Source organism: Anas platyrhynchos, chromosome 12 (genome assembly GCF_047663525.1).
Source record: "Anas platyrhynchos isolate ZD024472 breed Pekin duck chromosome 12, IASCAAS_PekinDuck_T2T, whole genome shotgun sequence".
NCBI classification, from domain to species: domain Eukaryota; kingdom Metazoa; phylum Chordata; class Aves; order Anseriformes; family Anatidae; genus Anas; species Anas platyrhynchos.
The window spans coordinates 19,950,001-19,961,175 of NC_092598.1; the positions used below are offsets into that span (position 1 = coordinate 19,950,001).

The 11,175-nt window shown below is 39.5% G+C and overlaps 1 protein-coding gene across 3 annotated transcripts in view; it reads left to right on the top strand.

Annotated features, from left to right (window-relative positions):
- Positions 1 to 10,510, top strand: part of URI1 (URI1 prefoldin like chaperone) — a 43,030-nt gene extending 32,520 nt beyond the window's left edge. For 2 of the 3 annotated variants that reach the window (XM_027466800.2, XM_072043663.1), the window contains exons 7-11: positions 1,833 to 2,013; positions 2,590 to 2,857; positions 3,408 to 3,550; positions 5,207 to 5,465; positions 9,685 to 10,510. In XM_027466800.2, the coding sequence (XP_027322601.2) occupies positions 1,833 to 2,013; positions 2,590 to 2,857; positions 3,408 to 3,550; positions 5,207 to 5,465; positions 9,685 to 9,873 (1,040 nt within the window). In that variant the 3' untranslated portion in view covers positions 9,874 to 10,510. The remainder of the gene's footprint in view (positions 1 to 1,832; positions 2,014 to 2,589; positions 2,858 to 3,407; positions 3,551 to 5,206; positions 5,466 to 9,684) is intronic. The other variant, XM_072043664.1, reaches the window with a different exon arrangement.
- The last annotated feature ends 665 nt before the right edge of the window (positions 10,511 to 11,175 follow it).

An 11,175-nucleotide genomic window follows, 5' to 3' on the forward strand; every position in this document is an offset into this window, starting at 1 on the left:
TTGACTGGATTTTAATGTTTCCCTATTTTGGTGAGTGTATGAAGTTACTGGTAGTGCTTTGTAGTAACAGTGAATGAGCACAGTGTGTATTGGAGCAGCAAGTGGTTATCCTCTGTTGTCTTTGAGCTCTGACCTGGTTTCCTAACTGGCAGAATTTTTGTCAGAATTAGGAGGGAAAAGCACTGGTGTGCTGAAGCGCAGATGTTCAGGAAGCCATGTGGTTACCTTGGTGGTCAAGTCAGTGGTTAATGCTGAAGGAGAACAGAAAGAAATTGGGAGGGCACAACCTCAAAATCAAGTTGAAATAGATTGATAAGTAATCCTTCCAAATTTTATTTACTAGTTTTGTAATTATACCAGTTGAAAACCACTCTGATTGCTTAGATTCCCTCAATTTATATTTAAATCTTAATGAAATATATTTCAACCTTTAATTAATGACACAATAAAAAAGACTATCCAGTGGAACAGTAGGGGACACACTTTCTAACATAACTTACAGTCACCTGTTTGCTGCTTAATGTTGCTACTGCATTTGTATTTATCTCGGGATTAAAGTACAAAATGACATATTTGAATAAGGATATCTTTAAAACATGAGTTCTTAAAAAAGGCCACAAAATTGGTTAATAAAAAGACACTTTTAAGCTTTAAGCATGTTGAATAATTAAGAAATTGTATTACTGTTGGCTAGATGCAAAAAGCAGAGTTTCATAAAGACCATAGAGAGACAATGTCGGGCGTTTGTGGCAGTGACAGAGGGGGAAGGGTCTCCCCTCCTTTTTGGAAGTGCAGGACCTGCGCTGGGAGTGCTGATGAGCAGGGATGGGGGATCCCCCCTCCCCCCCCCCCAGCCTGCCTGGGACCATGCAGGGAGCAGGCTGTGCCCCAGAGCCAAGGGGGATTCAAGAAGCAGTGCTGTCCTTCAGACAGACAGCACTAAAGTGTTAGTGTTTCAGGCTGTTTGTTCTCTATGTGCTAGACAGTATGCAAGCAGGAAAAAGTATTCCCCATCCTCAGTGCTGTATGCACCATTTGTCCAGATAGCAAAGCTTTTAAGTGCCAGCAAAAACTTGTCTGTGACTACTGTTTACTCACAGGTGTGCATCTCAGGTCACCTCTGAAACTTTAAGGTGGGTTGTATGTATTGTTTTTGAAAGACAGGCTTTTGTACACTTTTGAAAGTGGATCTTTTTCACCAAAACAAATGATTTGTACTGACTGGATTTTGGTCAGATTTTCCAGATTACTCTGGAGATAATTTTTAATGATCTTCATTATAAATTGAAAAAAAAAAGGGGGGGGGGGAGAAACCCAAAACAAAAGATAGTGCTCTTTATATATATATATATATATGCCTTTGTCCAAAATGAGCTAAAGTACAAATTAGGTTTGTTTTTACAGTTAATAAAATATGCTATTAATAGGACAGTGAGCAAATGTCACGTTCACATGCTGTTATCTATCAGGTCAAATCAAAGTCTACTGTTTGGCATAAAAGGTAAAAAGAACAGAACCAAAACCAAAACACCCACCAACAATATAATAAAAAATGTCATAGATGTCATAGGATCAGTGTCTCCTGCTTTCTAAACAAACATCTCTGCTTTGCCCTGGTATTTCTATAACATCCAGAGACTGTTATCCTCTGATGGTGCTCTGATTCATTGACAGTTCCACTTTAACAGTTAAACAGTAATTTGGAATGGAAAATTTTCTAAATTCCTTAATTTCTTTGTGCTTTCCATTTTATTTATTTATTTATTTATTTATTTATTTATTTATTTAAATTGTATTAGTAATTGCATCTTCTTTATTTTTTTCTTGTACAGGGAAATACAGAAGAGCTCACAAACCTCATTCAAAGCCAAAAGTATCAAATGGTTTTGAGGTAGATTCTGCAACAAATGGAAATGACATGAAATCAGTGGGCTGTTATCAGTCGGAGGAGGAACTCTGGGCCCGCTTAGAAGAGCTTGAGAGACAAGAAGAGATACTTGGTGAACTTGACAGGTATAGTGGTGCTATAGCACAGTCAGGTTTGGAGTTCAGAAAGCTGTAGGGTGTGTTTGTTTGTACAGAAAGGATCCGATAGTAAGTTAAACCAGGTGACGAGATAGATGCAGTTGAAATTGTAATAGGTGGAAGAAGGACGGAACATGAAGCGTGCACTGCAAAGCTAAAGGTGCTAGAATCTGCCTCTATGCAACTGTTGCAATCCAGTGTTACAGGTTTTTTTCTTTGAGATGGTAGAAATGGGGCAAGTAAAATTCATTTCCTGCAGGCTAAGAAAACCCTTCATTTACAATGTTGGAGTTAGGCATTTAATGTTTAAAGACACGCTCAGATCTGTTCTTACCCTAAAGCAATACTTATGTCATTAGCCAGAATGTCACATTTTTGGTGTTTCTAGTTGATATGGAAAGGATATGGACATTCACCCCAAGTATGAAAAACATTCCATAATCTGGCTAAAAATGTAGTACCTGGGTGAAGAAAAATGTAGCCTTGTTTATTATTTGTATGCTAGTGTCTCTCAGGAGTGTGAATTGCCTTGCTTGGTTCACGGAGATGTTTCTCATTTAATAGAACGCCTGATACAGTTGAGACAAATGGAGAAGATACAACCTCTTCTGAAGAGGAGAGAGAGGATAAGAGGATGGATCTGAATGGGACGTACAGAGCAGAAGACTGTATTACTCAGGGCAACTTCCAGAAAGAAGTAACAAATTCAGACTTGTATGGTGGCCAAGTTAATGGCTCTACTTTTTATCACAGTGATGACGAAGATGACATAGATGTTGGAGATAGCTCTATTCCAACTATTTTTTTCTCTCATACTGTTGAACCTAAAAGGGTTTGTACATTTACTGACATGTTTCTGTCAAGAGATTGCATAAAACATATGTACAGTATACTTTATCTAAAATAGCATATTTTAGATTATGTAGGTATTGTAGAGAGCTAAATATAGATGACATTTATTTACACTTTTTGAAAGGCTTGAAACCTACCATTTAAATCCTGAAGTTTTAAGTGCAGTATTAGAAATGATATTCAAATGTATACCTTGCTGTACTGGTTTCAGGCAGTTCCAAAATATAGTATCCTGTCTCTGAGTTTTTAAAACGACTTTACTTAACATGAAATTGACTGTTGAACGGCACAAGTAGATAGTCATAGGCTATATGCAAAATCTGTGCACATTAGTGCAAAGAAATTCCCCAGCCAAGTGCAAATGTTAAAGAATAAACAGTTCACACTATGAATGTTACTGTTCATACATATATTTAACTCGTCTATGCTTCATAGTCCTCAACTGCTTGGATAGGAGAACATCAGAACTCAGTTGATCTGAGTAATTGTTGGTTTTATGGTCTAGACCACCATTTGTGTTCCATTTTCAGGTAAGAATAAACACAGGAAAAAATACTACTTTGAAATTCAGTGAGAAGAAAGAAGAAGCCAAGCGTAAAAGGAAGAACAGTAATGGCAATGGCCATGCGACTCCAGAACTGCCTAACATCAAAACCCCAGCAGACATTTACCGGTGTGTAATTTACGGCATTGGCACGTGAACTTTCTTCATAGCAGACCTTCTCTTTTTATTTGCGTTCACCTACAGCATGCAAACAATCTTACTGTTTCCTGAAAGAAACCGATAGAACTGAATTTACTACTTACGCGTGAAAGTTTGTGGCTTCTGCATGGTTGCCATATTTTCATATCCATAAAATATTTCTTAGCTTAAATTTTCTTTTCCAGCTACCAGTTAATCGTTTATTCACTTTTTCAGAGCTTCTGAAATTTACCTCAATTTGCTAGTATCTATCATCTGCATAAAGTAATACAGCGATTTGGTATGTGTTGTCATTAATGTCTTGTCAATGCACTTCTTGTTTATTTTCAAACATAACTGACCAAATCTATCACTGGCAGTGCTCCTCCTTTCCCACTTGATAATTGCTGGTTTTAGTCTCATCTTTTCAGTGTCTTCAGACCATACTCAGGTCTCCTGTTCGCATAGTTTCTCTTGCATTTTTTCTGCCTAACTTGAGTCCATTGCTGTCTCTCTTCTCTCTAAAAAGAAATGCTCGCCTGCAGAATACCTGCACTCATAGAGCTCCACAAGTAACATTGTACTCAGGCTGTAAAAATGTTAAACGGAGGTTAAGGGAGAGTTAAGTATATGGATTCGTAAAGATGAACATAGTTGCCTATTAGGTTGGCTGATTAAGTGTCTGTGAAAATCACACTGCATTTGCGTGTCAGTGTATTCAGGCACCTAAATATCTTTTTTTTTTTTTTTTTTTTTTGGTGGCACAAAGTGTAAGAAATTAAAAACCTATTCTGCAATTACAGTTGCTGGGGCTGAGGATAAGTTAGAGGATTATTTCTTGGTGGTCTCCCTGAGCTTTGCAAAGAAGCTGTATCTTGCATAGATTCACAAGTGTTCCCAAGAGTGTGTGATGAATAAAGCTGTTAAGAAACGAGTAACACCCTTAAAACTCATCCAGTCATTGGGAGCCTCCTTTATGAGCTTAATAAAATTGTCTCCGTCTTCTAATTCCACTCATTCTGTTCCACCCACCCTTGATTTCTTCAAGTCATGGAGATGGAGTATAAACTGTAGGAAGAAGCCTCTTTATCAATTACAATCTGTTAATACTTGAAAAGTGTCTTCATATTGATCTGATTTTAAAAGCTGATTTTTTTATTATGTTTTTTTTAACGAAAGAAGGTTATGGCACTTGTCAGGAAAAAGCTTCATCCATTCCACGTGCAAGAGAATGTTTGAAGTATTTGTTTGTATGTTCTACAATTGACAAAGAATCTTCATTCTAGAAAGCTATCATTCTGACCTCCTGCTTCTCTTTACAAAAACAACCCTGAAAATTGCTTAGTTTACCTTTTTTTTCTAGCTTTTCGTAACCCACACTACTCTGTTTCCTGTTACACTTTTCAAAGAGCTATATGTTTTATGCTGAAAGAATATGCTCAAATAACGGGCGTAACAGTGTTTGCTCTGCAGAATTGATTCTTCTATGTTGGTAAATAAAAAGCCTCCAAAGGTACAGTATTGTAATTCTACAGTGAAAAAGTTGGAAAAGCACATCATAATTTGTACAAAAGACAAAGCAAGATCGCTGTAAATTTGTCATCTGATCCTGAAATGGTTTATTAAAGCTAACATTTTCCTTTATAGAGTCTTTGTTGATGTTGTGAATGGAGAATATGTCCCTCGTAAATCAATTTTGAAGTCTCGAAGCAGAGAGAATAGCGTTTGTAGCGATACCAGTGAGAACAGTGCTGCTGAGTTTGATGACAGACGAGGAGTTCAGAGGAGTATTAGCTGTGATGAAGCTACTCAGAGTGACAACAGTGAAGGCATACTGGAGGAAGAAGAGGAAGAGGGGCAGCAGCAGCTACCAAAAAAGCTTTCTCCCTCTTCAGGGACAACTGAGGTATGCTTTTTAATTAATTATTGATTGTTGGCAGGGATAAAAATGAAAAATCCAACAAATGTAGTGGCTTATGCCATCGGTTTCTTTGATTTCTTTAAAATGATATTCTAACTCCTTCCTACTTTTGCTTCAGAAGGACATAATTAGGTGACAAGTTTCTGTCATATATGTCCTAGGAGCAGAGGGAAGCAAACAAGGAAGTTGCCTTCCCCTGACCTCACTCTCCCATAAAGATCCAACAAAGTAGTTACATGCTGGTGGGCCTGTGACTGGGCCATCCTGAAAATTTTGCAGGGTGTACAGCAGGATTTAAAAAAAGTAAAATCTCTACTGCACAGTTGATGAGAAGGAAGGAAGGATTCTCTGTAACCTCCATTCTGTCAATATTCCGAGGCACAGATACAATAGAGGTAGTATCTAGGCATTGTTTTGAAGTTGGAAAACACACAAATACCAGCCAAATGTCTATTTGGATTTGCCAAAGACAGAGGAATTATGCAGCAGTAGGAAGAATGGAAAGAATACAGGGATGCTGTTCGTGTTTGTAGGAAGAAAATTCGTGTGGCTAAAGCACACCTAGAGTTGAAGCTGGCTGTGTCTGTGAGAGAAAATAAAAAGGGTTTTTTTAGATATGTGAATGGAAAAAGGAGAACTAAAGAATACATAGGGCCGCTCCTTGATAGGGAAGGTCTCCTCACAGACAATGACATAGGCAAAGCAGAGACGCTTAACGCCTTCTTTGCCTCTGTCTTCATTGCCGATGATGGGCTTCGGGACCCAGGGTGCCCTGAGCTGGAGGACCGGGACGGTGGGGATGACAAACTCCCAACCGACCCTGAACGTGTGCGGGATTTGCTACTCCACCTGGATCCCTACAAGTCCATGGGTCCGGATGGGATTCATCCCCGGGTGCTGAAAGAGCTGGCGGACGTCATCGCGGAACCTCTCTCAATTATTTTTCAACGATCCTGGGAGTCTGGAGAGGTCCCGGTAGACTGGAAGCTGGCAAATGTTGTGCCGATTTTCAAGAAGGGTCAGAAAGAAGACCCTAGCAATTACAGGCCTGTCAGTCTCACGTCAGTGCCTGGTAAAATCATGGAGAAGATGGTTCTCGAACTTATTGAGGCGCACCTGGGGGACAAAGCAGTCATTGGTCCCAGCCAGCATGGGTTTGTGAAGGGTAGGTCCTGCCTAACTAACCTGATTTCCTTTTATGTTAAGATCACCCGTATGGTGGACCAAGGGAAACCAGCTGATGTGATTTTTTTGGACTTCAGCAAGGCTTTTGACACGGTTTCCCATAGGATCCTACTGGACAAAATGTCCACCATACAGCTAAATAAAAACATCATACGATGGGTGAGCAATTGGCTAACGGGCAGGGCCCAAAGGGTTATGGTGAACGGGGCTGTGTCAGGCTGGTGGGCGGTCACCAGTGGGGTCCCTCAAGGCTCCATTTTAGGGCCGGTACTTTTCAATATTTTTATAAACGATCTGGATGTAGGAATAGAAGGCATTTTGAGCAAGTTTGCTGATGACACCAAACTTGGAGGAGTTGTGGACTCGAATGAAGGTGGAAAGGCCTTGCAGAGGGATCTGGATAGGTTGGAGAGCTGGGCGATCACCAACCGCATGAAGTTCAATAAGAGCAAGTGCCGGGTCCTGCACCTGGGACGGGGAAACCCTGGCTGCACGTACAGACTGGGCGATGAGACGCTGGAGAGCAGCCTAGAAGAGAGGGATCTGGGGGTCGTGGTAGACAGCAAGTTGAATATGAGCCGGCAGTGTGCCCTGGCAGCCAGGAGGGCCAACCATGTCCTGGGGTGCATCAAGCACGGCATCGCTAGTAGGTCGAGGGAGGTGATTGTCCCGCTCTACTCTGCGCTGGTGCGGCCTCACCTTGAGTACTGTGTGCAGTTCTGGGCACCACAGTATAAAAAGGACATGAAACTGTTGGAGAGTGTCCAGAGGAGGGCTACGAAGATGGTGAAAGGCCTGGAGGGGAAGACGTACGAGGAACGGCTGAGGGCACTGGGCCTGTTCAGCCTGGAGAAGAGGAGGCTGAGGGGAGACCTCATCGCAGTCTACAACTTCCTCGTAAGGGGGTGTCGAGAGGCAGGAGACCTTTTCTCCATTAACACCAGCGACAGGACCCGCGGGAACGGGGTTAAGCTGAGGCAGGGGAAATTTAGGCTTGACATCAGGAGGAAGTTCTTCACAGAGAGAGTGGTTGCACACTGGAACAGGCTCCCCAGGGAAGTGGTCACTGCACCGAGCCTGACTGAATTTAAGAAGAGATTGGACTGTGCACTTAGTCACATGGTCTGAACTTTTGGGTAGACCTGTGCGGTGTCAAGAGTTGGACTTGATGATCCTTAAGGGTCCCTTCCAACTCAGGATATTCTATGATTCTATGAAGCATTACACTTCTGCTCGTCCTGTTACAAACTAGGGCCAGTGGTGATCCCAAACATGTATTTTCCTGCTTTTGGAAAGCTCAGGAAGCTTTCCTGAAAAGGAAAGAAAAGGAAAGAGACTGTACCGCAAAAGGGGAAACAGTTGCACAGCGACTGGAAGAATTAAGCAAGAATTAGATGTAGCCAGTGCCCTGAAATTTGTGACATAGAGTATTCTTGACTTTTATTTTGTAAGAACTTAGACTGTTTCAAGCTACCGTGAATTTTCTGTAGTTCTCAGTGCAATGGGCAACTTCACCGAAAATAACTTTTTGAGAAAAAATATTTTTGACAAGAAGTGAATTCCTCATGAAAGCTATTGTTTATCATTATTTTTCATATGAACAGCTAAAGATGAATAGAAGTGGGACGGGAAGATTCGTAGTGGAAGATCTATCTGTAGAACTCACACCTCACACTGCAAATTTTGTGGACTATATTTTTGTAAAACATCTACGTACCCATTAGATGTTACATTGTAGTCCACGTTCTGAATTACAGCGTGATTATGCTCTAGGATATACTGTATTTTCTAAGTAACTGAAGTAGAGTGAATAAAACACTCCTGTTAAAGACCTGCCGTCTTAAAGTGCTGTCGAGCTTTTGGTCGTTTTTGTGGGTGTTCGAGATACATTATTTCTTTATTACCATTTGCCTCACACTAAGTTTTCTTTTTTTTTTTTTATTTTTTCCTTTTTGTATCTGATTTTACCATGATCCTCTTAGGTTGTATTTTGCTTACTGTTTTTGAAAATGAGCATGTTGTTAGAACAACACGGTTGTGTACAGGCTTTAGGCATAGTTTGGCCACTGGAGCAGAAAACCAACAAAAAAGCTGCTTTTTTCAGGTCCTGCAAGAAAAGAATGGCTTTTTTGTTTTGCTTTGTTTTTCTTGGTAACTGAGTTATGAATAAGCAAAACTAAGCATAGTTAATAAATCTGGTGTGCATTCTTTTGTGCCCAGTATGATATCAAACCTTGGATGTAAACTGCTTCCCCTTGTCCTCATACAGTCTGAATTCTGTGTTTTCAGTACATAATATGGTGATTTGTTCTAAAATCTGAAAAGTAATTCCGAGTTACTTTTTTCAGATGTTTTCCAATAGTTATGGCTGTTTCTTAGTTAAGTAAAAGGATTAAGTCATATAATCGGCTGCAGATAAATTATCATTTTAAAAAATAAATGTATATTGGACCTTTTATAGACAGAAATAGTTGGAAACAAGTTTGCTATTCTCTTAAATATAAATTGCTTTGACCATTTTTTGATCATATTTGGTAAGGAGAAAGAACAAATAAAATACATGCTTGCCAATTTGTATGCAGTGTATCAGCTTGATGCAATTAGAAGATATTAAGTCATAAAATATGATGTATGATGGAAATGCTGACATACTCTAACTTTGCAAAATCTCTTAATTTGTTATCCAAAATGAAACTATATATTACATCATCTGTTTTATTTCTTGAGAACATTTCAGTGAGGAAGAAAATTTCTAGATAATTTATGCAGTGGGATTGAGATTAAGTAGTACTTTTAAGACATTGTCTTTCGTTCAGTCATCTTTGAACAAGCTATATTTTGGGGTTAATTACAATTTGGTTACTTATGCAAGGAACAATCATTGATTTAAAGATATTTCTTTACTTTTGATTAAAAGAAATAACAATCCTAATCAGGCTAATATAAGGTAATGACCTTATGGGCATAGCTTCACATTTGCATTTTATTAGCTCATTTTGAGTATTCTTTTCTGTTGTAGGCATTTTCTGGAACTGTTATAGAAAAGGAGCCTTTGTCTCCCTCTGTAATACCACACCCAGTCATTGCTCACCCTGTCCTGCCCACCATTCTGGAGCGAAAGTCAGAGGAAGTTTTGTCCGAAGGGTCAGAAGAAACTACAAAGAGGATTTCAAAATTCAAAGCTGCCAGAATGCAACAGACTAACTAGGTCTTGCCTAGACCGCTGAAATTTGTATTAATGCCTAGTTTAACATTTGTTGAGATTATGTAAAGCTATATGCATTACACCAAGGTAGTTAAAAGGGTGTCCTACGTTGATTTGGCATTGTTTATATTTCAAACTTCTATTGGCAACATATAAAAAAAAAAGTTCAGTGTTTGAACACTTGAGTATTCATCTTTTTCTTTTTTGTTGATTTACCTGTATGCTGTCAGCACCTTTGTGTATGTTTGCCTTATGATAGCAGCACTTGGGTTATTTTTCAAAAAATGTTTCTTACATATATTGTTTCTGTGTTTAAACCTAAATACAGTCAGTTTTGTGCCAGCTGTGATGTTCTGCGTACCATATGGACCATTTTAAGGAAACTTTTCACATTTCAAATAGATCCAACAATTATATTGCATTACTTGCTTTAGCATTTTAAGACACACTTGTATTTCCATTGTTGTAGGTTTTGCAACTAGGTGTCTGCTAAAAGTTTTTTTCCTTCTGTCAAACCTCTCTGATGTCTCACTGTACAGATCTATAAAATGCTGGGTTCATGTACATTGCAGGGAAGTTTCTTTGATGGAAAAGGGTATTTTGTAAAATTAAATTTTCAGTAAAAAAGCTGTGAAAGTTGTGTGTTTTCTGTTGTTTTACTGCTAATTTGGAAACAGCATGGAGAGGTTTTTATTTTGAACGTACGTTTCCGACTTGGAGTGTTTACTACCATGTGGACATAAAAGCAGTGCCTTCTCTTCTGCCATTGTGTTTTAACCTCCCGTTAATGAATGTCCATGAAAATTGAATGCTCTTAAAGAGAGAAGCATAAGCTTGGACTATGATTACAAAACCTCCTAGTTCTTTTGTATGCACAGAAAACATTGTAATTGTCTTGGGAATGCCCAGAGGGAGTCAGCACTAAGGAAAAATGTCTCAGTGCTTCAACTTTATTTCAAAATGTGACAGTGCTACGCCACTTAGGGTACAATTTTGTGCCTAGTTTTCTGGACTGAGAGCAGGTCCTGGCTGTAGGAATTCATTTCTGTCTTCCTGCCATCCCATCCCTTCTGCTGACACAACTTTTGTTGAGGCCACCCCTTGAATGATAGATAATAGGCAGCAGAGCCGGGTTTCAAAAACAAACTACTGGTTTTGGTGTTGTCGTTGTTTCAATAGTTGTGCATGTTGTTTTGAACCTAGCGAGTTGCCTAATCTTTCTCAGCATGTTTGTGTCAGCACAGTGAGAGGGGCGGTGTGTTGAGCAAGGACCAGGGGAAAACACTGGCAGAGGGTGTGGGAGTT